Raw genomic sequence first — 27,665 nt, forward strand, 5'->3', positions numbered from 1 at the left:
TTTTCTTAAGTTTTAACAACCAATAAATTGTTTGATTGATCAAAAACAAGCTGATAAACCAATAAATAAAATAAATATTAGTTGCAGCCTTGTGTCAGATCTTAAATAAGTTTTAATGAACTATCCGAGAGTTATTCAGGCCAACTATAATTACATTGAAAGGACTTAAAACCTCATTTTGCTTCCATGTGGTGTTAACAAAGACATTTATTTGTAGCTTGTAGCACAGAGGCCTTCATCCGGACGGGGCGTGGACACAATGAGTTAAGTTTATCCGGGAGGAGTTGGAGTCGATTCGGCTGAATAACAGCCAGCATCACGCCCTGCACTATCCGGCTCCGCCGTGTGTTCGTTCTCCGTTCATGCAGCCATGTGTTGAGTCGGCGCTGAACTTCCTCGTCCTGCAGAAGAAGGAGGACGGAGGCGTGACGTCGCTGCCCACAGACAGGCCCGTACGGCAGGGGGAGAGAGGCAGGGACGCGCCGTGCGGGAACGGACGCCGCTGCTGCCGCCGCTGCCGCAGAGCACACTGCCGACACGCAGGAGCAGCCAGGGCACTAAACAAGCGGCAACCACGGCAACTTTGCAGAGACGACAGACGGCCATAATGCGGCACCGCCCGCCGACCCGGAGCTGATGTGACTGTGCACGCCCAGCGCAGGGAGGAAGCGGCGGACACCACCACCACCACCTCTCCCCGGTTGCCTCGTCTTGTTGAGCGCGGCAGGTCGGTCGGTCTGTGTGGAGGGGGGGGGAGGAGATGTCCTCGCTAACCGTGGAGGAGGACCAGAAATGGTTACCGACACACGTCCAGGTGACGGTGCTGAGAGGCAGGGGCTTGCGGGGCAAGGGCAAGCACGGCACCAGCGACGTGTACACCATCATTCAGCTGGGGAAGGAGAAATACTCGACCTGCGTGGCGGAGAAGACCACCGAGCCGGAGTGGAGGGAGGAGTGCTCGTTCGAGGTGCACCCCGGCGTGCTGGAGAGCGGCGGGCGGAGCGGATACCCGGCCGGGGCCAACGAGCTCGTCCTGACGACGATGCACCGGGCGCTCATTGGGCTGGACGTGTTCCTCGGACAGGCGGTGATCCAGCTGGATAAAGTCTTTCACGAGACCAGATGCGTGAAAAACATGTAAGTTCCACTCGTTGTGTGTGTGTGTTTGTGTTTAGCATGCAGAGCAGGCTGCAAACTATGACCAAAAGCTGCGTGTGTGTGTGTGCTTCATGTGCACTCCTATGTTCACTGAACCCATCGGGGTGTTTCTGTCCTCTCCAGGCTGCTTTTGTTCTATTTCAGTTTGTTGTGAAACAGAAACACAGCTGTCAGATCTGTGGTGCTGCATTAGGGCCCTGCAGACACACCCTCCCTCCTCCCACAGCGACACCAAACTAACTCCAAGCATCACCGAGGCTGGAGGGCCCCCCCCTCCTCCCCCCAAAGATAAAGATACACACACACACACACACACACACACACACACACACACACACACACACACACATACTCTGTTTACATTACATGCTTGTTGTGGGCTCTTAAAAAAATGTTGTTCCCCACTAGCTGAGGCATGACATCGAGCATGAGGGGGATTAATGTGGCTGTCCCAAATCCAGGGATTAACAGTTTCATGATCCCAAAGCTTCAAGGTATTTTTAGCATAACATGTTGTTATACACAAGTCCACCCACTAGATTATGAAATGATGATGATGGTGAACAAGTTAGAGGAAGTTCTATATATGATCATATCTGATATTTTTTCCAGTGGAGGATGTGTTTAATGGTTTGAGTGCACACATTTTCTCTTCGATATGAACCTTATTAGTCTTTTGTGATGTCGTACACTTCCCATAATGCCTTTCAACACCCCCTGCAGAGCCCCCCCCCCCCCCCCCCCCCGGACTTCTTGCATTCAGGTGTTGGTTAAATAGCGATTGCCTTTAAAATCAAAAAGTTAGCTTAAATGTTTCTCATGGCAGCAGTGCATCATGGGTATTTGAGGCTACTGCCTGCAAAGAAACGGGACTCTTCTATTATTTATTTCTCCCTTGTGTTGACTGTTGATTTGTGTTGATTTGTGCAGGAGAACCCGATGTTCTGGAGAGCTCAAATATTTAGTTTGTTTACTTTCTCCCATCCCCTTTTTCAAGGCCGTCACCAAATTAATGGTGAAAAAAAGACAAATTTTGGTTGAAATAGATAAAACCATTGCAGCTTTGTTTATGGTTGTTGGTGTTTTTTTTAGTTTTTTTTTTTTTAGATGTCAATGCTGCAACCAGGACCTGGAATATGTATTTATCTGTTCAGTTTTAACCAGAGCTGGTACATGATGCTACCACTGGAGCTCAGATGAGATGTATTTTCAGTGTTGTCTGAAGCTGGTTGATACTTCTATCACTAGACTAGCAGCCGACCTGCCTGTGCTTTCTTTCACTCCCTTGAATATGAGATGAAAGTGGAACCAGTCTCCTACCGTCGGCCCTGTTGGGTGCTGGACACTTGAAGGTTAGAGCCCGCCTGAGATGTTGCTGTGTCTGCAGTTTGGTGTTTTGGTACATTCAGAGTGTCCATGTGGTATTCAGTGAAGGAGGGTTGGTCAATAGGAACACGTCTCCTCATGTGTGTCAACCTGTTCAGGGAAATATTAAACATCCTGGGTTGGAATTGGAACGTCCTTTCAGAAAGTGGACCACATTTCTTTTGTGAATGAAATATGACTAGATAAGTCACCAACACCAACATTTATCCATATCATACTTTCTCTCAGCCCCAACCGTTTTCTTTCTTTCTGATGATATAAATCTTGAATAATCGGTCAGAAATACATACCATAGTTTGAAAAGAAACTAATACTGTATTTGCTGGGGTTTATTTTTAGTGGTAAAAAAAAATGAATTTGACTTGTCTTATCCCTCAAAGATTAACATGTCTGCAGCCATAATTTCTACATTTTGATTGACGATTAATAGACTTTATAATAGTTTAGATTATTCAAGCATTTTAACAGCCTTCTGGATTAGTTAAGAAATGTGTTGGAGCAAATAAAAAACCTATGGAAATTATAGGACAATTGTCAAAGATGAAACTAGAAACAGAAATAGAGGAGGGAACTGACTCAGGAATGATCCTGAGTCAGATCCCTCCTCTATTCCTGAGTCAGAAAGTTCTGTTTAAAGGTTGCTAACATTAGCCGCTGCTATAAGGCTCTGGCTATAATGGACAACAAAATCTCTGAGAATGTGGACTTTTTGTTTCGTAAGATAATTTATATTCTGTTTCCTCTTTTAAAGGTAAATAGTGGTGCTTTAATGCATTAGTTTGGTCCATATTAATGTGTTTTACACAAAGTTTCCACTTCAGTGACTTTAAAATAACAGCTGCATGAGAACTTTGCCTAAATTTTAGCATTTATATAGCATTAAATGAATTACTAATTAAATTCACATTTCATATCAGTTAATATACGCCAAGTAATATAGCTAATAATGGAACAATTTCAATAGATTATCTTTTCTCATATCATGTATTATTTTACAAATGTGTTGTGTACATTGACAATTCAAATTAAACTGTTATTAAAAACAGAAAGCTTAGTTCTACAGTGTTTAAAAGTTGAACATAGAATATTGAATTTGAGCTTAAAGCTTCATCTTTGAGCGCCAAACACAAATATGGAACTGGACCTTAAGAGGAGATTGTTTTGTCGACAGTTTGATGATTTTGAATGTAACTTTGCGAATATATTTTCATTGCAATGATGCAAGTCAAGTGTTGAGGTTTGAATCGCAGCCACAGCAGATATTTAATTTTTTCGTACTTGAATTTTTTTGGGGGGAAAATGGAACCTTTAGTTGAATATCACCTTTTTTTTTCTTTTTTTTAAACTTTGATATTAAAAATCACATAAAATAAAAGGTTTTCAGTGTTACGGTTTATTTTCTTTTTAGTTTGTTGTGGCAACACCCTTAAAGTAAAGTTATGTGATTCATATATCTTGTGTGTATCTTGATAGAATAATAATAGACTGTTAAAGTTTTTGTTTTGTTGAACTCGAGCTTCATTTTCATGATGATAAAATCTAAAATCTAAATGTTGGCACTAAATTCTGATGATAAAAACATGCAGAAAGAATAAGATGCTCTGGTGAGGTGGCGGAAAGAAAAACAAAGAGTTTTAAAATCAGTCTGCAACAATAAAACTCCCTTTACAGACAGATTAGCATGAAATCTTTCCTGTCAGAACATGGAGAAATTAACTTGGTTGCGTTTCTCAGTGAAAGTAGTGATGCAATTATTCTTGCAGAGGTTATAGGTGTGGGCCAGAGCTCTGCCAAGACTCCTTCACTTCACAAATTCTAATATTTATAAAGCTCTTTAGAGCAGATAGAGCCTTCACAGTGATGTATAGCTGCTGGTCATATATTTCTGTCCCCTTTTCTTCTGTACATCAGGCGTTTTTTATTCTCTCCAGGATTCATCATTTTCCACAAACTGCACTTCTAAATCAGCATGTTCTCGTCACAGTCGGTAGAAAAAAATGGATGAGTTTGAAATCTGGACGAATTTTGGTTTAATTCTGCACACTCGACTCGAGTCGTGAATCTGGAGAAAAGAAATGTGACTTTGACCTGAAAGCCTTCCGACCTTGGAGGATTTTTAATAGTCGTTCTCAAAACCGGAAACACAACAGCAGAAGTGTTGGGAATGAATTAAACCATCTGTTTATTTGCTTTAATGTGAGATGCAACCGCTCACTTACTATCTTGTAGCACAAATCTTTTGCTTTGAGAGGTTATGTTAAAAAACAAAACAAAAAAACAACTGCATTAGTGGCTCTAATCTGCTCCATAGACTTTAAAGTTAACCCTCTGTAAATGCCAACAGCGTTCGCTGAGTTGCGTCACTTTTGCCAAACACAATGTTTATCCTGAAAAATCCTAAAGTCAGATCCTTTTTTCTTCTTCTTATTTTGTTCATTCACTGGAGAGGATGCTAACACGTTAGCCGCTGTCTTTTAGCACATTGTTATGTATGTGTCCCATCAAGTGCAGACATGTTCAAAATTCTTTTAAAACAAATCGGCCGGCAACATGGCCGCCCGCCTCTGAGCCTGGTTCTGTCGGAGGTTTCTTCCAGTTAAGAGGGAGTTTTTCCTTCCCTCTGCTTGAGGTTTTTCTCCCTTAAAGAGGAGGGTTCCCCCCCCCCCCCTCCTAGTTTATGTGGGAATTGTCGTATTGTTGGGTTTCTCTGTTTAATGTTGTAAAGTTCCACTGTAAGGACTTTAATGTGTTAAGTGCCATGAAATAACCTGTGTTGTGATTTGGCGCTATATAAATAAAATTGAATTGAATTGAATTGAAGGTGAAAAACGCGTGTGGCTAGCGAGTTACAAGTAGAAATATCTGCCAGCAATAGTTAACTGTCGTCAAAGTAGATGGTTAGCTGTCAAAATCAAATGCTAGCTTGTGGAAGATTTACAATACTAACTGTTTAAATATTTAAAATGGCTTTAAATTTGGGTGCAGACAACTTGCTGAGGACCTGAAACTGAGTTCAGACTTGGGCTTAACTTGGGGCTTAGCTGTCTTTTATTTGGGACTTCATAGCCAAGAAGGAGTCTGTCAACAAATAAACAACAAATATTTGCAGGCCCGTCTTCTCAAATGTGAGAATTTGCTGCTTCTTCTGGTTTTTACATGCCTCGAACTTGAAATAATTGTGAGGTTTTGTGTATATTTTTGTTTGTATGTTTTTTGCAATGAAATGTAATTGATTTGGCTCATTGCCCTAATTTTACAGATTTTGAACTCGTACATCAGGGAAACTGTAAAAGAAACGACAACAAGGCTTTCAATCAGGCTGGTTTATTCGGTGCTCGGGCCCTAATGAACCGGCAATGAAAATGAAGAACGCCAAATCGGTAGAGTGGAGAAACACTGCAAATTCCAGTTATAAGAATATTCAAGGGTCCAGTTTATGTTCGCATATTACTGTATAATAAAACCACAGCATTCATGCGTGATTGGAAACATGTCCCAACATATCTGATCTTATCAAGCGATTTCTCCATCAAACGAAGCTGGAGCAGCAGCTGCCCTTTAAAAACGGCGACCGTGATGTTTTTGCACGCTGGATTACCGGCGTCGAGCAGATTACTGGAAAGGTGGGCGTCGAGTGAATTCCCCTTCAGAGTGTCAGGAGGAAGCTACAAAAAAACAACAACAAAAAAAACACCCCCTAGATCAGCACGCACAGAAACACTAAATTGATTCTGCGATGCTTTTTGCTGAACACCAAATGTGTCGTGCACAGTTTTCCTTCATAATCAAGTTTCTTCCCAGGAGGATCGTTTTAATTTTCAGATGGTTCATTTCTGCATGTCAGGGATTCTTGCGGGAATATTATGACTTAGATTTGGTATTTTACTTCCGTCACATTTATTTCCGAGTCTCTGTTGGCTATCTGTAACCTGTGAACAATGTTTCATGTTTCAGGCCTGAGAACTGAACCATCTGCTGAGTGAGGTAGAGAGAGAGAGAGTGTGTGTGTGTGTGTGTGTGTGTGTGTGTGTGTGTGTGTGTGTGTGTGTGTGTGTGTGTGTGTGTGTGTGTGTGTGTGTGTGTGATGTACATCCAGAAAAATCCTCTGCTAAGAGCCGACCGACTTTCAGGAGCTGCAGCCCGGAGAGAATATAGTCGAATGGACATTATAGGTTGCGTAACGCCGTGACCTGACAAGTCATCCTCGACCAATGAAGCTCGACGGGTTCCTGTGGAGACGGCTCGGATTAAGCGGCCCACATTAAACTGGTTTGTACTGGGTTGTACTCTTAAATCAGCGAGGAAGCAGCGTTGTTGGGTCACGAGTCTCCCATCATCCCATCTGGCTTCATCGTGAAAAGAGGAGAGGGCACATACAGATGATTGTTGTTGTTGTTGTTAAAGCACATGTAAGGTGTGTTTTTTTAGCAGACCAGAATTTCTAGAAGTGTTAGATTTGTTTCCAAATGTAGGTCACTGTGACACAGCAGCCGCCTTGTTTTTGTTCCTGTTTGTACTCGGAGCAACCCTTAGCTATCTAACTAGCCAGCATGCTAAAGCTCCAGCTGTGGAGTCCTGCCAGCTACTTGCCAAAATTAGCAAAAGCAGGACGGTGCTCACAAATTTCTTAGAACATAAAATATCCAGCAGTTTGCACTTTTAATCATAATGTCTCTGTTTATTTTTCAATGAAACTTAAAAGGTCCCTAATTTGACACTTTACTGGTGCTTTCTTTGCAATCTCTGACGTCTATAAGAAGATACGTTTGTGATTTTAAGTACCAAAATCCATGTCAGTATAGTTTTACATCTCCTGTCTGCCAACAACCGGCTGCTTTGTGTCTGTACCTTTAAGACACTGATATCAATGAGCCTTCCTTCTGATTGGCTGACTCTTTTTTTGAGTGACACTCGCCCTTACGGAAATTCAAACGGCACAGTTGCCGAATACGGGCGGCGTGCGTTTCTCTGCGGACGAGGCGTTTATTTTTTATTTTTTAATTTTTTTTGAAAGACAGAACCAAAATGTTTCTACTTTTCTGGCTAAAACGTATGAACACGAAGTGAAATGTACTCTGCACAAATTGTTCTTGAACCTCTTGTAAAATCGCAGCCCAGTCCACAATAGAAATCACATGAACGCTGATTAAATTGTATTATTTGTTGCAGCCTCCCTCAGCAAACAGAAAACAGCACCTGTGTTCTCGGGATGTTTTTTTTTTTATCTGCAGCACCAGCTTTGTAATCTACAACTCTCCGTCCCGTTTCAGGGGCTTTTCAACAGCATATCATTAGTTAGCAGGATTTTATTATGACAGGTGATCTCCACATGTTTTTTTTTTTTTCTTCTTTTATTCTGAAATATTCGAGAAATACATCTGTCATTAATCTGAGTTAAAAAAAACAAACACCCATCTGTTATTTGGTTTTCTCTAATTTATTTAAGGGACTATCAGCATGTGTTGTGTTGTAAACTTCATCAACACCTTGTTTAAAGCTGCTCCCCCCCCCCCCCCCCCCACACACACACACACACATCTGGTTTGTGAAACATTCTCTTTTTCTTTCGACTCCTGAATTAACTGACTTATTTTCCACAGCAAGCAGCCGTTTCCCGGTTTATTTACTGCCTCGCTGGTGCCGATCTCCGACATGTGCCTCGGCCTGCGTGGCTGTAAGCGCGACGCTCGGCTGTGTGAAATGCATGACGAGGGGAAGTTTGGTGGTGAGGTTATAGAGGCTCATCACATCCAGATGTGGAATGTGGTCGGGGTCCGCTGCGTTGTGCTGGTGAGGCAGGAATCCAGGCCACATTTACCACCATTACCCACAGGGCTCCTGGAGCGTTTGCTGGCCTAATTCATTGAAGACAATGTAATGGGATGTGGCCACTTGGTAATTCAAATGAAGCAGCAACACTTTGCATCTTATTTAGTGGGCCTGACACACCAAGGCGCTGGTGTGCTACCGTTGATTGTAGTTTTTGCACCCTGTTCTACCCTTTTCAGCTTTAGTTGGACCTCCATGGTGACATTTCTGCTGAATCGTTTTTGCCCAGTTGGATAAATAGTTGACCAGACAAAGCTTTCTGTGACAAATTATAAATGGAGGTGTCATATTCCTGCAGATGGCTCGATCCTGACCTAAATTCTCTCAAAGTTGAGTTTTTGGGGGCGTGTCTGTTTGATTGACAGGCCTGTGGCGCAGTCAGGTCACAGCTATCGGTGGGCGGCACGTAGTATCGTCAGGTTTCCAATCAGATCAGTCAGATCCACCGCTCGCTCCTCCCCCCGGCTCGACCAAATATGGTCACTTCCTGCTCCAAACCGCTCCGAGCGAGCAAGATGGCGCCGGACAAAATCTGAACTGGAGGCTTCATAACGTTCACAAACCAACGGGTGACGTCACTGCTGGTAGCCGCTTGGGTACTACTTATTAGCATGGTAACACGCTAAACTAAGATAGCAAACATGGTGTATTTTTTTTATTAAGTTAGCATAGTGATTGTGAGCATGTAGCACAGCCTTGTCGAGCTGTTAGCCTGCACCCCGAGAATCCCTGAAAGCTTCTGACTCCTCTGGTAGATAAAACACGAGTGCAAGTCAGAGTGATTGCACCTCAACAAACATATTTGATGAATAAAATGTTGCTGTTAAATTGGTACTAGTTTCATTTCACTCTTTAGTCTGACCCTGATACCACCGAGCTCCACAGAGCCCGACTACACGCCGGATAATACAGGCCGATTGCCTACTTGTGTTGTAGTTTCAGCCCTGTTCTTGGTTTCTAGGGATTGACATACGTTTTGTAAGATGAAGTCTACTTCAGGAAGAGAACACTTTCCTGACTGCACCTCGGTGGATCGGGGAGACAGGGAGATGGGGCGGGAGGAGATGAGGAGATGAGGAGATGAGGAGATGAGGAGATGAGATGAGGAGATGGGGAGATTGGGTGGAGTGTTGAGATTTCCTGTTTTTGCAAGATGAGGAAGCAGATATGCAGTTATGCTCTGCAGCTCTGGAATGGGACTGTTTATGGACAACAACAAAATCTGTGCCGACTCCCACAAATTCCTAAAAAAACAGGAGGCAGAATATTTTGGTTTTGGAGATAGTTGTGGTGCTGGAAGTCTTCATAAGCTTTTTTTTTTATTGGCTGTTTATAGCCTGAAATGCTTCAGCAGGGCAGCCTGGCCGAACTACAGTTTCTGTGTGGGATGGTGCTTTTGGGAAAGTAGGTCCTCTTCGATAACAGACTGTTCTCTGCCTGAGCATGTGGGCTCCAGAACACAGGCTGCTGTACTTTTGTCTGTGCTGCACTTTCTGTATTTAGGGCCTCTTGTCTGTTAACTTACAGCCACATTTGTTGTTGTCAGGCTTATTCATGCATCGCGCGACCCACAAGCGCAGGTGCACGGACGTAAATAGGCCTTTAACTTCTGTGCATTGTCTTTGAAAACATTTATTTTAGTCAGCAGAAGTCATTTTTTTCTCTGAATATTTATATATGAAGCGCCACCTTGTGAAGTTAGTCAATTAAAAACCCAAAGTCTAACAATATAAATGCAAATAATAATAATAAAGTTTTTACTTTTTTATGTTCCCAAAAAACACAAAATAGAGGCTGAATGGGAGATTTAAGACCTCCTTAATGAGCACTTGTCAGTGGTGTGATGATGGTCGTAGTTTTTTTGCTCGTAGTTGTGCAGTAGAAAAACCCTGACGTAGCTCCCAGCTCGTGTGTTGGAATGTGAACCCCACCTTGGCTACAGGGAGTTGGCTGACGTGTCAGGAGGAGGACTGATACTACTGTTGGAGCATCGATGTGAAACTCGAGTCCACACCTAACAGACGTTCGAGGGATGTACAATTTTAGGGAGAGAGAAAAAAATAATAATAATTCATCTTCTGTCAAATTGATTTTTATGCATATACACAAACATAAATTATGCACTTGCTTCATGGGAGTGCCACTCCTCCCTTAATGAAAATAACAAACTCATGTGGCACATTTCCATTGTTGTCTATTCACACGAGATGTATTGTTTGTTGTTTGTGGAGCTATAAAAAGGCCCAGCATTCCTCCACCTCCTCGTTAATAATTATGTTCTTTTGAGTCATACTGGCAGGAAGTTTGTTTGCCGTTTTCCACCGGCTGTCTTCTCGGGTGTTACCGTGTTTTCAGGGGACGATGGCAATTACATAACAGCCCGTGTGCTGTGAATTATACGACTTGTGTTGTTTCTTTCTTTCTCTGCAGCCTACAATTACGCCTGTTTTTGTGCTAAAGTGGTGGAGCTATGCTCTTTATTTTCCTCAGCTGGATAGTTTGAACCAAACAGGGGCTGGAAGAAGTAGCTTTCGATGACTTCAAGGCAGTTTTATTTCATCAGGCGTGTCGTCTTCCTCTGTGGTAACTAGTTAAACTGTTTTCAGATCTGGTGAGAAAACAGTGGAGGATAAATGGAAAACCTGTAATATTTCGTGAGAAATTTATAAAAAAAAATATCATTATTTAGTGTATTATTGATATGTGATAGTTTTATTTACAGTTTTAATTTTACATTGTATTTTTGGACTGTGCATGCATTGCAACATAATTTCCTGCCTTGCAGTGTTTCTGCACAGTCACTCTGTTGGTTTACAGAACAAAAGGACGGGATCTCGTGGGGGGAAATATAAAAAGCTGTTTAGTTTCTAAGACAACTGATGTGTGAGGTTGATTTCTCAGATCTCACCTACATCAGAGTTTTGGGGGTTTTTTTAGGCTCTGTTTTCTTTCGTGTTCCATCTTTGACGTTCAGGCCTCTGTTCTTGTAACTTTTGAGTTTCCAGATAATGACATTCAGGTTTTCTTGTTGACACAACAGCACAATCGGACGCTGTTGTTGTTCATGAAGCTTTTTGAGTTTCACAACCACATCATCAAATTGCATGTAATTACACTTAATTTCGTCAAAGCCACAGTGCAACATTTTAATTTTAATGTATTTTCAGTAAACATTTGCGAATTTGCGCATAATTTAATGTCACTGACTCTTATATTTGTGGTCATTTAGGTTGTCCATGTGTCTTAGATTATATATAAATTGGTCTTCATGCATAGAATTACATAATATTTCCATAAAGCTGCTCCGTAAGGCGCCATCAACTAATCCTGGAATGGCAAGTTTGGCTATTCTGCAAAATTGAACTGTCAGAAAATGATCAAGACTATGAAGCTTGGGCAGGGTTGTGTCACTCAGACTCACAATGCACACATACGAACAAACAGGCAGTGTGGTCGAGGTGCAGGGTGAAAATAGCCTTGCAGCACAGGAAGTGAAATATCTAAAAGGAGGTTGGTTTCAGGCCTGTTTTTTTCTTCCCCACTGGCAGCAGAAATGCGTGTCAACCCGGGGAATTTTTGTCAGTCATATCGTCTTTTAAAAAAGAAAAAAATGGTCACAACAGAGCAGATGAGACTTTCCCACATCACTGTGCGGTGAACTAGTTGGCACGGCGTTTCTAAGCACTGCATCTCTTCGCTCGTCCAGTAAAAGTTGAGCGGACTTGTTTTCAGTCATCTTCATGGAGGTCACTCAGAGTTAAATCAGAGCTGACCATTGTTTTACTTCATTGTTCTTGTTCACCGGGTCCGTAATGATTAAAAAAAAAAAAAAAAAAAAAAGAGGCCTCCCTGAGGCATTGTGGGATGTCTGGTAACACACAGTTGTGTGGTGGTAGTAGGACGCAGGCACAGAAATACACTCTTACTCTGTCTGAGGACAGATTAGCCCCATTCGTCAACAATACACTCATTCATGTGCCTATAGCATACAGCAATTTCTACACAGCTGTTTTTAATTTGTCATTTTTATTGCTTTACCCTTTATATGCTGCTGTAACGTAAAGATTTCCCTTTGAGAGATGAATGAAGTATCTATCTATCTATCTATCTATCTATCTATTACAATATGCATAACACAGAAAGATGCATATATTCCTGCACTTATTTATTAAAGCGACACTACCTGTATACACAAAGATTTTACATACATTTTACCTGCAAAACGCTGCTGATGAAAATAGACATATATTTCTATATTTTCATATTTTGCTTTTACTTTTTTTAAATGTTCTGTGTTGCACTGATTTTAGTTGTTTTTCAGTTTCAAATTCTTATTGCTGAATTATTTGATGACAGTGTTTTCAAAATAAGACTTTACACTCTTCTTCACTCTTATTATTATTATCCAGTAAAAGCTTTTATGTGTCAGTACATTGTTTCATAATTTGGAGGGGACACTGCTGGGGTTTTTTTTGCATTAAAAAATTTTCCTGTCAGTAAATTTTTTTATAGTGATCACGGCTATTAACTGCAGTACCTAGAAGCCTTAGCTATGGTTGCCATGGTGAAGAAGTCCGGCAGAGACGTGAATCACAATGAATTCAAAACGCTTTTTTTGTTCAATTTGAGTACAAAAAACGGTCTCATAGTTGTTGAATTCATCCTGAAATTTATAAAAATTTACAAGTGGATTTATTTAACCTGCAGATTTTGTTTTCTTCACACCTGTAACAGGATTTCAGATCAGTGATTGGAAGTTTCTTGACATTATGCGCATTTTACAGCGAGGTTTTTATGAACACTGGCCTTTACCTTTTTACTTTTAATCAAATAAATTAGTTATTTTCTCATGCAGCTATTATTATTTCAGACTATGAGTCATCAAACTTTGTCTGCTCTTACATTAGAAACCAGAGACGCACAAAATAGCTCCTCACACTCAACAAATCTTTTCAGGACAAGAACAGAAGCCCAGTTTAGTTGCCAACTAATTATTATTTTGATTACCAATGAAACTGTTGCTCTGTTGCTGTATTTGATTAATTGATTAAATTACATGTCTAAAAAAAAAAAGTAAGAGAAATGCTCATCACAGAGCCTAAAGCTGCAACTTTGATTTATATTAACATGAAGACGAGAGAAACTATAAATTCTTACATTTGAGAGACTGGAACATGCTTTCTTGCTTGATAAAGAACTTTAAAAATGAATAATTTCACAGAATTGTTGTTCATGAATCTTCTATGAGCCAACTAAATGATTAAACATTGTGTCTGTGAACCTGATGTGAATTTCCTCCTTTCTGCTGCAGGTGGTACCGGCTCAACTCTAAGACGGGAAAGAAGGAGAAGGAGCGGGGAGAAATCCAAGTGACCGTCCAGTTCACCCGGAACAACCTGACGGCCAGCATGTACGACCTGGTCATGAAGGACAAGAGCGCCTCCACCTTCACCAAGCTGAAGGAGCGCATAAAGGGGAAGAGGAGGTCCAGCGAAGACGACTCCTCCTCGGCTGTCCTGCCAAGCGGATACGGCTCTCTGTACCGGATGCGCCAAAGACTGCCGAGCGACGGAGGCGGGGAGGAGGACTATGAAGACGATGAGGGGGGCGAGGCCCGGCGGAGCAAGATGAGGACCTTCTTCTTGAGGGGGAAGTTGCGGAAATCCTCCGACACTCGCTCCAGCACGTCTCTGGGCTCGGAGAGCAGCGAGTCATCATCAAGGGGAGGGAGCCTCAGTCCCACCGCCGGTATCAGTGTGGTGGTCTCCGACCTCTCCAACTCCCCCAGTAATAGCAGCAACCTGACGGCAGACAACAGTCCAGGTGAGGAGGACGCCAAAGATTACTGCACTGCACCTTTATTCCAAATAGTAGATTTCAGATTCACAGAATTCCTAGTGGATGCACACACACACGGGTTCATGTCAACAACCCTGCACTCTTTTACAACAGCTCATTACCACTCAATGATTTTATTTTTTATTTTTTATAAATCAATTAATAATTAATCCAATAATGTCATAAAATTGTGAAAACATGCTAATTTGAACCCACTACAGTTCAAAATTATATCAGATGTTACTCATTTTAGAAGTTTTTATACAAATTGGGGGAAAACAACCCAAATTGTGTTTTTTACTCTTGACAAGATTCAAGAATATCTAATGGATTAATAAGTCATCTTTAGAGCTGCTGGTAGATGGATTTTATTACTATTAAAACAAAGCCAGGCTAGCTGTTTCCCCCTGTTTCCAGTCTTTGTTCTAAACTAAGCTAACTCAACTATTTCTTGAAAAGCCCATCATGAGAGGATGATGTCTAATAAACACGTACCCTGTATATTGGAAGACTGAAAAAGAGGAAAACTCTCATTAAATCAGTTTTTTTAATTCAATATTGCTGTGAATAATGTTCCCATGTAATTATATTGTTAGAAAATATTCATATCTGTTCTTAAATCTGAAAAACATTGAGTAAAATTGCACCAAAATCTGGCAGAGAGTGAGATCCTGGACGATTTTATGGAAATGATATGACTTTATTTTCATAAAATGCAAAAGGAAAAAAACACAACTTCAGTGGGATGCTATGGTGCCACAATCAGCTGCAATAATGTACATTTTCTCTTTTAAAGTAAAGTCATTTGAACAAAAAACAAAGTGTTAATGAGCCCGCAAAGAATCATGAAGTGAAAATCGTGCATGGGGAAAGTGCCGTTTACATTTTTAAATTGGCTAATTAGAGAACAGCGTGGAGGAGATGCTGCACTACAAACTGCAGAGCAACAGCTCTCATAATACTGAGAGGTAATTTAATTCATTTCTTTTTCTGCTCATGTCTGCCAGAGACTCTGATTCGTCCCATTGTGAAAAACTGTCAGTCAAAGCCATCACCAGCTTCTGTCACCTGATTAAACTGCCTGTTAATTTAATTTCATTAACTCACTGATTGCCTGCGTTATGTTTTTCCCTCCAATGTCTGTGTGTTTAAACTCTCCCTTCTGACATCCTTTCATTTCCTCCTCTCTTTGCCTCGTTCTTGCAGAGCACACAGCAAACACGTCGCCCAAGTCGTCCTCTCTCACCTGCGAGTTCGGTGACGAGGCCGGTGAGATCACCATCGCAGTGCCTCAGCCGACTGTTTGTGTTAACGGAAGCCATTCGTACCAGGTCCAGCCTCCGGACCCAGGCTCAGGGACACCTGCAGGTTCTTTAGGCCTGGGACTGTTGCAGAAGTCTCTGCCTCTCTCCGTGTCGCTGCAGAACCTCCGACCCGACGCAGACCTCCCCAGGGGCCTCGTGGGAGACGGGCGCCGCTGGTCTTTTGACAAGCCTGGCGAAGAGGAGAAAGCTGCCATCGCCGCGGCCCTGGAGAAAAGCGGCCCGATGCTGAGTGGGGAAGAGGAGCAGTTGGGACGGGCTGCTCCGCCACAAGCTGCCTCGCTGTCCTCTGCCTCCGCGGCGGAATCGGACATCCAGGGGAAGAAACCGAGGAGGAACTTGCTCTCCCACGAGAGGAACGAGTCTGCTGGGAAAGGTCAGAGTCGGTCCAAGGATGAGTCCGAACAGACTGCCGCCTCCGAGGAGAAATACAAGGGGTGGTTCGGATCAAAGGAGTCGCACAGCAAACCCAGGTGAGACTCGCACTGTGATCACACACAGAGAGCGGCAGTCACACACTGACAGGTTCGTTTGTTACAACATCAAAAAGATGATTCAATTATCATTTCAGTGTGAATGTAATTTGAAGAAGTCGCTAACATGAGCACGAACCTGCACTGTTTAGATTCCCTGCATCATTAGTCATGACTGAGGTGTCTAATTACATCAAATCTGGACACTTTGGTTTTATTTTGGTGAAAAAAGGGGGCATGAAAGATTACTTTTAAAGTGTAGGTTGATGCTTTTGCAGCAAGGTTTTTGTGGGGTTTTTTTATTCATAGATTTATAGAAACTGTTTTGGATTTTACCTGATGGAGAAAAATGACACAGACTTAACAGACTAGCTCACTAAAAAAAAGAGATGTAGTGTTACCTTTAGGTAAATCTTTATCAGTGTGTTTTTATTTAAAAATTTTCATGATCATAATCAAAATGTTATAGTAGGTGTTGTGGAAAAAGCCCTGCAAAATAACAGGGTAAAGCAGCCATTTTCTTTCCATCCATTCCAGTTTTAGACCTGCTTTATCCTGAACATGGAGCTGATTATATGAGCAAAGGCAAAGACCATTTAAAAAAGAGTTTGAAATTTTAGAGCGAGCCATGCCATTCTTTTCCTTTACCATTTTTTGGGATGCGCAATAATTTATCCATTTGCCCTGTATTTCTGTGCAGCATATATAGTGTAGTGCAGGTTGCCAGATACATCCAGGTTTTCATCCAGGTCCCTGCACACATGAAGTTACTACCAAACCTGGCAACCTCACTTTGACAACAAGCCTCAAGGAAGCCACTGTGTTGGCTCCCTAAGAAATAATCTAAACACCTATTTGCCTCTAAAACCATAAACTATCTTTCTTACATGTCTGTTTAGGTTCATATTGAACAAGTTGGTATATTTTTGCACGTCTGACAGAACCAGACTGACAGTTTCTAGTCTTAATGCTAAGCTAATCACCTCCTGGCTCTAGCATTTAACTACTTACAGACAGACAGTGAAATATTGCTTTGCAGGATAATGTCGCCCGTGGAGCCATTTAGTTTGATAACATTAATATTTACTGTGTTCCAAAATTGAGCCACTTAGGAGTCAAATTTCCGAGTAGTTGTTTACGTCCTGTGGAGCAGCATCACAGCTAGAGGGTGCTTCCAGCTCCGTACGCGTCCCTCCTGGTCTCAGTCTCTGGTTACAGCAGGTATCTGCAATGCAGATGGAGGGTGGGAAGCCGCTCCGTTGGAATTAACTTGTATCCAGCCGAAGCTTTGTGCTGGCTCTGATATGGTTCAGTAGTAATGTCAGTTTCATGGAAAGATGATGATGTGAGCTGGAAAAATCATTGTTCTCTTGTGAGTGTGTGTGTGTGTGTGTGTGTGTGTGTGTGTGTGTGTGTGTGTGTGTGTGCGGGAGGGGGGGGGGGGTTGTGTGGGCAGGGAGTAGGCAGGGAAGTAAACCTCATCTAATTTTATTTCCACTTCTAACACAAGCACACAGTTAAGTGGGTAATTCATTTCAGAGGTGTCACCTGCTGGACTGTACTTCCTCCTGTGCACCTTATATATAATTTATTTTTAATTCAGGTCTACGAAGATCAAACAACTACTTTTAATTTTCACTTTTCTATCAATTTACTGATCTTAAAAAAAAAAACCAGAAGAAGCCGGCGTCGTAGTATTTTCACACAGTGAGCATAAAGAAAATATTGGACTGATAAGCACCTGCTGACTGAAGCGAGGTCAGCCGTTCTGGATCATAGTACACACAGTGTCTCTGTGCCAGCTCTGGAACTATACATTTTCACAGCCTACACACCCACATGCTTTTAGATGCGGCGAAGTTGGCACCGACTGCACGCAGCTGCCTCAACTTTTCCCGCAGAATATTACACAACGGGCCGGTGAAAACACAGAAGAGACAGACGCAGATCTTCTTAGATAAATAGTGTTTTGGAAGACATTAAAACATGCATCATTAATTTCAACAATTAAATTGCAATTTTTGATAGAATTTGTTTGCTTAGCAATTACACTTAAAACCACAAATTGTGGACCTTTAATGTGGTTGTAAAACACAAAGTCCATTTACTCTGACAATAACTTTTAGTTTGCAGAAAAATATATAACCCTTAAAGTTTATTTGTTGATCTGTGGGGGGATTTTTGTGTGCATTTCTGTTGCTCTGTGCTTTTGCCACCACAGGAGGGCGCCAATGTCTAAAATTCACAAATTCTCACACTATCTTTAATTCTGCACTAATCGCGATTTTTATAATTCGATTTTTATATTTATACAGACTCCGCTGTCAGCTATACCTTTTGTACACTTTTGAGTCTTTTAGCTCATTGTTTTGGTGTTACGGGCTGCAGTTTGATTGTTTTGGTTCACTCTTTCGGTTCTCAAACCCGTGCTTCGTGGCAGCGGTAAGCGGTTTTCAGCCAATAAATCTGCTGTCTAGCACCAGGCTTTAACGAATCTGTGTGAACGATCCTAACTAACGAAGAGGACTGTGTGCCCTTCCTTTCACAGCCTGGTGGTCTCACCTAAACTAGAGCCCAGCACTGACCCCCACCCACCACCTCTCCCACCTACCCGCCACCCCTCGGGTCCCCCCGTAGATCCCTCCTCTTTGGGCTCTCCCCTGCACCACACTAACCCCTTCTGCCCCTCACAGAGCACACCGCCTCCCATATCCCCCTGCAACCCTTTCTTCTCTGTCCTCCAGCACAACCCTTTCTACGAAGACACGCTAACCCCTCAGCACCTCAAACCTTCGCTGCCTCCTCTGCCCTATCTTTCCAGTTCCCGGCCTCCCATTGCTCAACTCTTCCCGCAGCCCGGTAACCCTAACCCGACCAATGACAACCTGACCACAGAAGACCTGAAAGCCAAACTTGGGAAAAGACCTCTTCCTCCAACTCCCACAGACGGGAAGAAACCTCTACTCAAGAAGTTGTCCAACCCGTTTATGTCTGTCAGGGAACCGGACTCAGAGTGGGACGAGTCTTTCGAAGCGTTTGCAGCTGGCAGGCTACAGTCTCCTGAGGATCTCGCCACAGATTGCAAAACACTGCAAAACCCACCCAGCGACCATCAACTGGAACACGGCAATAATAAAGGAGCTTTACTACCCGTAACGGAAGCTGATCAAAGCACAAATGCACGATCTTGTACAGATTTTTTATTCGAAGCACATAAAGTCACCGGTCAAGGGACCAACACTAACCTGCATCACCTCGACACTTTCTCCAAATTCCTTGAAACGATCCCAGAACACACTCCCTCTAACTCTGCTTGCACTGATACTAAACAAGACACCAGTGCTAATAACGATCTAACCGACACTAATATGCATCAAACCTTACGTTACATCTCATCTACACATCTCAACAGCGGCTCTCCGGATCCGAGCTCTTCGGGTCTCGGAAGTTTGGCGGAGGATGATTTCCTCTCCTGTATTTCATCTCATTCTGACAAATTCTCAGCGTCCTCATCCGAGGAAGCTGAAAGCAACATCCTCGGCTTCGAGAATTCCTCTGACTCATCTGTGGTGAAAACAGAAAAGCCCTCAGAATCCGACATGTCAGATGATCTGTCTTTAATCGATGCATCCCAGCGAACTGTTATTCAACATGGGGTTAGTGACAGTGAAAAGGAGTTGATTGGTTCTTTAGCACAAAGATCTCCAGTGCTGACACATCCACAACCCGTGATCCCTACAGATAAGACAGGAACTGAAGGTATAAATACTCAGACACTAAACATTTCTGATGTTGTGTACCCCGACTTTTTGCCGAACTTTTTCGAGCTACAACCGAAATTGACCTTCAATGAAAGTCGAGAAGAAAGCGTCGATAGATTACTGGATTTTTCAAAGGATTTCACTAATACGTCTACTAAAAATGATCCAGATGTGCAGATTCCTGCCAGTGCAGATGCTGAACGCTCCTCCACACCACTATCATTAAACATCACAACCTCCTCCCCCGGTGCCGAGCAGCATTTGTCTGATACGTTCTTTGGAAGCGCCGGTTTAGGAGAGCAGGATGCTAATGTTTTTGGAGATTTCCACAACATCAGTCACATTGGGAGCAGTCCTAGCCGAGACTTTGACGACACTTTGTTATGCTTGGACACATCCGATCGGAGTTCAAGCAGCTTCCTCCAAAGTTTGTATGTCAGCCCCGACTCGCAAGACTACCAAACTTGCGAGTCTCACCAGTCCTCCAAATGCTGGAGCGTTTCCGAACCAAACGAGACGCTTTACTCCGCTAACTCAACGCTGTGTGGGGAGATTAAAACAACAACTGGTGCTACTGTGGGCCTGGTAGATTCCCCAAATGCATCCAGGACATCTAACGGACAAGAATCCCTCCGCAGGGCCCAGGACAAGCCGGTAACTCTTGAGCTAAGCTTCCCAACGGGAGATGGCTCACAAGTCTTCCCTGCAGCAGCGACAGACTCTCACACGAGCTGTAATCCAAAGAGGCTCAACGAAGGAGGTGTGAAAACCCAGCAAGTCGTCTCAGCTGACGGGTTGGCGGAATGCCCTCAGGTACAAACTGCTACGCTACATCGCTCCCAGTCCGAGGGAGCTCTGGCGCCGGCCTTTGACGAACTCCTGCTGCCCTCTTTTGGGAGCGATCCAGGCGTGATGCTTGAGTCCTCCTTGGCTCAGCCGGGTCCCCACTTTCCCACTCTGATTTCCTTTGCTCCTTCTCTAAGTCCTGACCGTAGTAGCTCCCCTGTAGCTCTCTATATCCTCCCTTCCCTTGCCAACGCTTCGGCGAGTTTGCCAACCGGCGCAGCACCAGTGCCAATGCTCCAGGAGACAGAGCAGCAGCAGCAGCAGCAGCAGCAGCAGGCGGCAGCCAATCTGCAGAACAGGTGAGGCTGCACACGCTCAGTGAAAAGGTGAAGAGGAAGCACCTTCTGCTTCCAGAAATTTCTATCCTGTCGTCTCTTCGGTCTCCTTCTGCCGCTCCGCTTCCGCCTGCTTTTCTTCTGTGCCGACTCTCTGGGACGGGAGGGGGGGCTGTGACGTGACCTTCTCTGTTGTTCAGACACACACACACACACACACACACGTACGCATACACACATACATGTGCACTGGTGTTAACGGGACTCTTGTGCAGGTGTCTGTGTGTGTCCTAGCTGTGGTGACAGGAGAAGAAACAAAGCCTCAGGCCAATTAGCAGTTATTATTTTGCCCTGATTCCTACCACACACCTCCTCCCTACCAACACGCACACACACGCACACACACGCACACACACGCACACACGCACACACACACACACACACACACAGACCCCACAGGGCGAGCCAGTGTTCACACACAGCCACACTCATTTGCCAAAACCTCAACCAGAAACCTTTTCTTTTTTTTTTTTTTTTTTTTTTTCTTGTGAACCCAAAAAAAAAAAAAAAAAGGTGTTGTTTTGTCACGCATTGCATTTCCTTTTCACCTCCGGGTAATAACACTTAACACAATTTCTACATGTTTGATTGCACCAGTGCATGCAAATAAGTCTCAGTTTTTGGGATAATTTCAATTTTCACCAGTGTTTCCTTCAACACCTCACACCGGTCTAACCTCCTTTGATCTTGAGCTCTAAAGTGAAGCATTACTGGGATTTTAAATGGTTCTTTTAATGTCTGGTGTCAACTTAGGGGTCTATTGTGTTCAAATTGTGATTAAACCTACAATACCAGGGCTAAAGAAAGATATATGTGAGGAAGATTTTTCCTTTGTGAGTGCCAGTAAGTCTCAGAAGATTTTCTTTGAAATGTAGGTCACTGACATAGGAAATTAGACTACACAAGAGTTGTCATTTCGGAAGATCCCTCAAGCTGACCTGAATAGAGAACTGCTTTGTTTGTTAGCTTCCTGGCTTGCAGGAAAATTGGTTAAATGAAACAATAGGACAGTGGCATCGTTTTGCCCGTGTAAGATTAAAACATTAAAAAAAAATATTTGCTTAAGTTTTCAGAGTCAATTTTGGTTGTGTTGTGCATCATTTTCAGAATAAAAGCTCAGTGCTAAAAAAAATTTAAACTTTTTTTAATGCCTGAAATAAAAATTCTTGATTTTTTGTTTTGTTTATTTATTTCCTCTAATATTGTTTCATTTGAAGGATGTTCAGGCATAAAGTGAAAGAATCTAGGAATTCACCAGAAAGAAGGAAATATTTTTCTTTTTATCCCATTAATCATCTTCTGTTTGTCCATGTTAAACCTCTTAAGAAAAGGAATAAAATTTGAGTTTGAGCCAAATTAATAGCAGCAAAAAATGCTTGTAGTTTGGTGGATAACTGTAGGTGGTACTCAGCTTTTATTTAAATGTATTTTAATAATACATATGGATGCTAATAAGACGGTAACACTAGATTTATTTGAATATTTAAGCTTAGAAGTTCCATGTTAATATTGTGAATTTGAGTCTTTGATAGAATATTTAAAATTTAAGGTTATTTAGGTTGTTTAAGGTTTTTCAGAGCTTTTGACCACATCTCAGGCTTCTTCAGGTTTCATGAATTTACTACATTTACAGGTGGTTATATAGAGATTTGACGTTCCTGGGCAGGTTCTGCTTGTTGAAGAAGACCATGAAATATGGTTGAAAGCCCTGGGGGAAAAAAAGCTACTCTTAGATATTAAAACATTCATAAAACTATCATCCCAACGCTTTACTCTGAAAATCACCCACTTCCCCCTCTTTGCATGTGGTGATTTTCAAATTAAGACAGAAGATCAAAAAAAAATCTTTGAATTGAATTAAGTTGTTTTTTTTAGTTAAATTTTCCTATAAAGACATCATACAGAAACAGCCAACGTGTACATTGTTGAAGCTTTGTTAACTGGGAACCTTCAGAGGGCCAGACAGTCCTCTGTCTACCTGACTGTCTGTGCTGTGTTTGTCCTTTGTTGTCCCTCCGTGCAGCCCCCACCCAGTGAAGCCCCTGACCACTGCCATGCTGGCTGAGGAGAAGCGGTCAGTGCTGGCCACCGGCCTGGAGAAGTTCAAGTCCACCATCCACCCGGGGAGGAGCAGCCAGCTCACGGAGCAGGAGACTGACAGGAAGAAGGTACAGAACCAGAATAATACTGCAAACGACAGTCACTATGTGAGTGCATTTTTCTGTCTAATGATCACGGCTTGTGTTTAGATTTATATGACATTTATACACTTCATATGTCAGCCTCAGTTTCTCTTCACACACACAGTAGCTGCTTGTTAATTTAAGAATACATGATAATGGAGATAACTTGGATTTACCAGTGAATTTATATGTAAGGGAAGCAATAAGAGAAGAAAAAGTAATATAAAAATACTTATTTGCTAACATTAACATTTAATTTTTATTTTTTTTTAAAGAAACATACCTTTATAATACTTTTTTTTTAAATGTCATTTATTGGATTATAGTGAGGTTTGATTTCATGCAGTGGATTTTGTTATATCTGCAAGTATTGAAAGAGAAATGACAGTTTCTTGTTTTTGTTTACTTGTGAAACAAACAACTACGCGAGTTAAATTGATTCTGAAAATCATTATTAGCTGCAGCCCTAAATATTTATTAAACCTCGATACAGTTCATTTCCTTTCACCGTTCTAAATTATAGCTTTGCATCAACAGGAAGTGAATGAAAAGATTTGTAATTTGCTTTCTTTTCCTGCCTCTCCGTCTTGTCTCCAGTCTGCGACAGAAGGCGCCGGCTCGTACTACCACCTGACCCACAGCGAGCTGGTTGCCCTGCTGGTGCACCGGGAGGCGGAGCTTAACAGGCAGAAGGCGGAGTTTGAGCGTCAGAAACTGTTGCTGAGCAAGCGCGAGCTGGAGCTCAGGAGGCTGAAGCCGCAGGTCAAAGATCTGGAGGACTACATCGACACGCTGCTGGTGCGCATCATGGAACAGAAGCCCACCCTCCTGCAAGTGCGCTCCAAGTTCAAGTGACAAACGTAGGGGGGGGGAAAGGGGTTCGCAGTTCACCTCCACAACAGCTCTTTAGTCTTTTCACTGCTATGCTGTCCTTTTTGATACAAATATTTCGGCACTGAGAGATGTTGAGGCGTCGTTTTTCCAGCCGGCATGCATTAGTGGACTGACACACGTCCTGGTCTGAAAGGTTTCGTCCGAGTGGTTTTTCTTTTGAATGTAGCGCGTCCTCAGGTTGTTTTCAGGTTCACAAAGCCAAGGTGGTGGGTTCACAGCCCAGATGCTTCCATTTTGGGATCCTGATTGTAGAAACATTGATTCTTCCTTTTCACCTCACCTCTCACTAATATCACTGAATCACAAGAGAGAGAGAAAATTGTATGGTTTCAATCCAGAACGGTGTGTATCCAAATGTTTTAATCCTTTAAATACAAATTCATTGGCCATTTTTACAGCGTACCGTCAGGTTTTAGAGGATATCACTCTTTCAAGGAAGCCATAGGTTTAATTTGATTTTAGTGAAGTCTTCTCAAAGACAAGAATCCATCCCAACAAAAACTTGAATGCCTTTTTTATGCCTTAGAAATGCAGTTGAGAGTAAAAACTGTTTAATTTTGTAGTTTTTGATTAATGGATTAGTTGAGGAAAAAAGTCAAAATGTTAAGTTTCCTTCAATCTCTTATTTGTCTAGCTACCAGTTCAAAACTCAAAGATATTTAAGTTACTATATATAACAAAGAAAAGGCACAAATACTTAAATTTGAGAGTCTGGAAAGCAATAGATTTTCATTTCACTTTTGGCTTTTAAAGCACCCTCAAAAAGAATTCCTGCCTACAACTACTGTAGCACATGCTATGCTAGCACATCCCTACATAATAGCAAAGGCTGCAAAAATATTCACCTCGATAGATTTAAAAGTTTTCAAATCTCTGCAAGTTTAAGCTCGACTGAGATGACCCAGAAACTATCTGAAAGGCAATAAATCAATCTACAATATTTAAGTATGTTTTAGAAAATTGTCAGAAATTCCTTAAATGTAAACACAAATCCTGGTCGATGAGTAAAATGTGTGAAACCACCGGTTGGATTCCTTCTGTCTGACTTTCTGGGATGTTTTTTCTTTGGTCTCTATGCTGTTCTGGATTGACACCCTTCAAATGTTCCCTGATAGATACAGAGTGCTCTGACTAGTTCTTGACTTTACAAACCAAACGAGCGGCATGAGTGTTCAGCACGTTCCTGGGAACTGATTGTAGCTCATGAATGTTCAAAAGTGTTCTTAGCCAGCAAGCGAATGGTTTTTTATTTTCAGCGCACGACGAGTGCTGTTTATCTTCTGCTCTCCTCTTCCCTTCTTTTTTTTTTTTCCTTCTTTTTCGTCTTCCTATGGGCATGTCTTGAAATTACCCATAATGCTCAGCCACATAAGCTAACTGATTCTCGTGTGGGTCGCGGCGTTATCAGGTGAAGACAGCATCACTCAAATATCCAGTCAGTATCGAGACGAGCCATCGCAGCATCTCTGATCTCATGCTTCTGCCTTCCCGCGCGCGCGTTATCGACTCCACGGCGTCGAGAAAGATGCCTGCGACATGCCGCCACTTGACTTCCCCTCCCTCGGCACTCCGCGTGTCACATCTGCTTCTGCTCGAGCACGCGTACTGCTACTGCTTTCAGGTGTTACAAAGGGATATATACCGCGTTTTACAGCATATATGCCGTGTTGAAATGCCAAATGCTGCCTTATTTTTAGTTTTTGTTTTGACGTTTGTTAAGAATCTAGCACTTCGTTTTTACTTGTCGGGGCAGGTTTTGAAGAAAAAAAAAGCCATCTGTTCGCTGAGAGTTTTTTTTTTGTTTTTTTTTGTTTATTCCCCTGATGCTTTATTATAATATTGTTTAAGTCACTGCACAAAAATACATTGTATGCATACCAATAGAAAATGAGTAGTAAGAGTGATTTTCTGTGAAATGCCAAAAAAAACAAAAACACGAAGCCTTGCCGCTTTTAATATGTGGAGCCGATCGACACACCATAAAGTATTCTGATATGATGCCACTTTTAACAGCATTCGTGGATGTCCTTGCACTACTTAACTCGTCAGAAGAAAACTCTACTGTACCCGTCTGTCTGATATCGGTATAGTTAGATTTACTTTACACCGTACTGCACTTTCTAATCGCTCTGTGATTTAAGCACTCGTCCTACGTTCGACCACCACGGCGACGATTAGCAGCAGCATCCGAAAACCCATCCCGTCGTCTCGGTTCTACAACACAATATCCAGTGCATAGCTGACTGTAGAGACATCATAAAAGTGACTCGGCACTCAACGCGGTGCGAGAACAAACATCCTCCTTCATGTCTTCCATTTTACAGAGTTTTTATTTGAACTGACTGTATTTTGTCCTCGATCGTGTAGCTGGTGGAATGTGCTTAAGGTAGTGTGTAAGATTGGAAAGTTTACAATCCGTGATGCAATTCTGTTTCACAAATTTTTGTATATTTAATAAAGAATATTTTGTGTTTCTTGCTCACCGTATGTTTGGTTGTAATTCTTTCTCTGTGATGTGTTTTTACAAAAGGCTCCTTGTGATAATTCTATTATTCTTTGCATTCAGCACCAACTTGGTAGAATTAGAACTTTATTAACTTGTGTTTTTTTATACAAAACATTCTGGTAGGGATCAAACTAAATATATTATTAGGGGTCCGAGCAGCGTAGCTGCACCGAACCCTCTTGTCTTTGTTCCAGTTATTATTATTATTCTGCTTCTGCTTATTTTTCTCTGCTAAAAGTGTTTTTGCAGCAAAACCCATACGGTGAAAACTCACCAGGTTTGGCATATAGGTTGCAAATTGCTCCAACTAGTCGGGCACAAAAAAATGATACTAAATGACCTAACGGTGGCGCTGTAACAATCAACTATACTTTTATGAAATTATCTTAAAAAACGACTTGGTCTAGTACCCAACCAAAAGCCAATGAAAAATCAAAAACTCACAAACCAAATAAAAAAAGCAATACAACCTAAACATTCACATGGAAAACCAAACCAACAACTTAAACTCAAAAACAAATGGAGCAAACGTGCAGAATATTAAGTGGCACTTTCTGAAGTCCATACTTACAATTAAAGAAACTGTTTTTAGATACTTGACTGTGAATATGCTTTTTAAAATAAGCTTTATTGTTAATTTTACTTTTGAAAATATTCAACTTGTTTTTTATTACCATGTATGCTTGTAAATTATTCAAATTGTATTGAATATTTACCAATTTCTTGGATTTCTGTCTGAACTGCAACAAACTTTATCCCCCAAAATCCCATTAATACATTTCAAAAAAATTACTTTTAACATGAGACAGTTTTGCTCCTTTTAATGCTAGTCTCATAGACATTTATTAATATTAAAAAACAACCTATGTTGTTATCAAAACAGATATATGCACCCATGGCAGTAACGTTAAACCCAGTATTTACTGAGTGAATCTTCTGACAGTGATAGATCTCACAGATGCCGCGATCACAGCTTTTTTCAGTGTCTTTATTAGTTCTTTAGTCAAGAAATCCCAACAAACTGGGATGTTGTGATTTTAGAGAAAATATATGGCGCATTGTCCTGATGAAATATCTTAACATAGATGGATCTTAAATCTCCTTAGTAGACTCTTAACGATTTCACAAACAGGG

The 27,665-nt window shown here is 41.9% G+C and overlaps 1 protein-coding gene across 3 annotated transcripts; it reads left to right on the plus strand.

The window, feature by feature from the left end:
- Positions 1-259: 259 nt before the first annotated feature.
- On the plus strand, positions 260-26,507 carry rab11fip5a (RAB11 family interacting protein 5a (class I)). 3 transcript variants are annotated; one of them, XM_069160752.1, is made up of 6 exons: positions 260-1,137; positions 13,685-14,196; positions 15,418-16,006; positions 18,555-20,912; positions 22,972-23,155; positions 23,729-26,507. In XM_069160752.1, exons 1-6 carry the CDS (start codon positions 761-763, stop codon positions 23,984-23,986), a joined length of 4,278 nt encoding a protein of 1,425 aa, XP_069016853.1. In that variant the 5' UTR covers positions 260-760; the 3' UTR covers positions 23,987-26,507. The 3 variants fall into 3 exon arrangements, with proteins under 3 accessions (XP_069016853.1, XP_069016854.1, XP_069016855.1); XM_069160753.1 differs by having other exon boundaries at positions 22,972-23,116; XM_069160754.1 differs by lacking the exon at positions 18,555-20,912 and having other exon boundaries at positions 267-1,137.
- Positions 26,508-27,665: the final 1,158 nt, after the last annotated feature.

This window comes from Embiotoca jacksoni, unplaced genomic scaffold, assembly GCF_022577435.1.
Source record: "Embiotoca jacksoni isolate LCO1_2020_lvr unplaced genomic scaffold, fEmbJac1.0.p SCAF_27, whole genome shotgun sequence".
Classification (NCBI taxonomy): Eukaryota; Metazoa; Chordata; class Actinopteri; family Embiotocidae; genus Embiotoca; species Embiotoca jacksoni.

Excerpts from the sequence above, each read along its gene's own strand:
- rab11fip5a (XM_069160752.1), top strand. The coding sequence starts at position 761 with ATGTCCTCGCTAACCGTGGAGGAGGACCAGAAATGGTTACCGACACAC. Across the intron at positions 16,007-18,554 it reads GAGTCGCACAGCAAACCCAG|CCTGGTGGTCTCACCTAAAC; the intron begins GTGAGACTCGCA and ends TTCCTTTCACAG. Across the intron at positions 20,913-22,971 it reads GCAGCCAATCTGCAGAACAG|CCCCCACCCAGTGAAGCCCC; the intron begins GTGAGGCTGCAC and ends CCCTCCGTGCAG.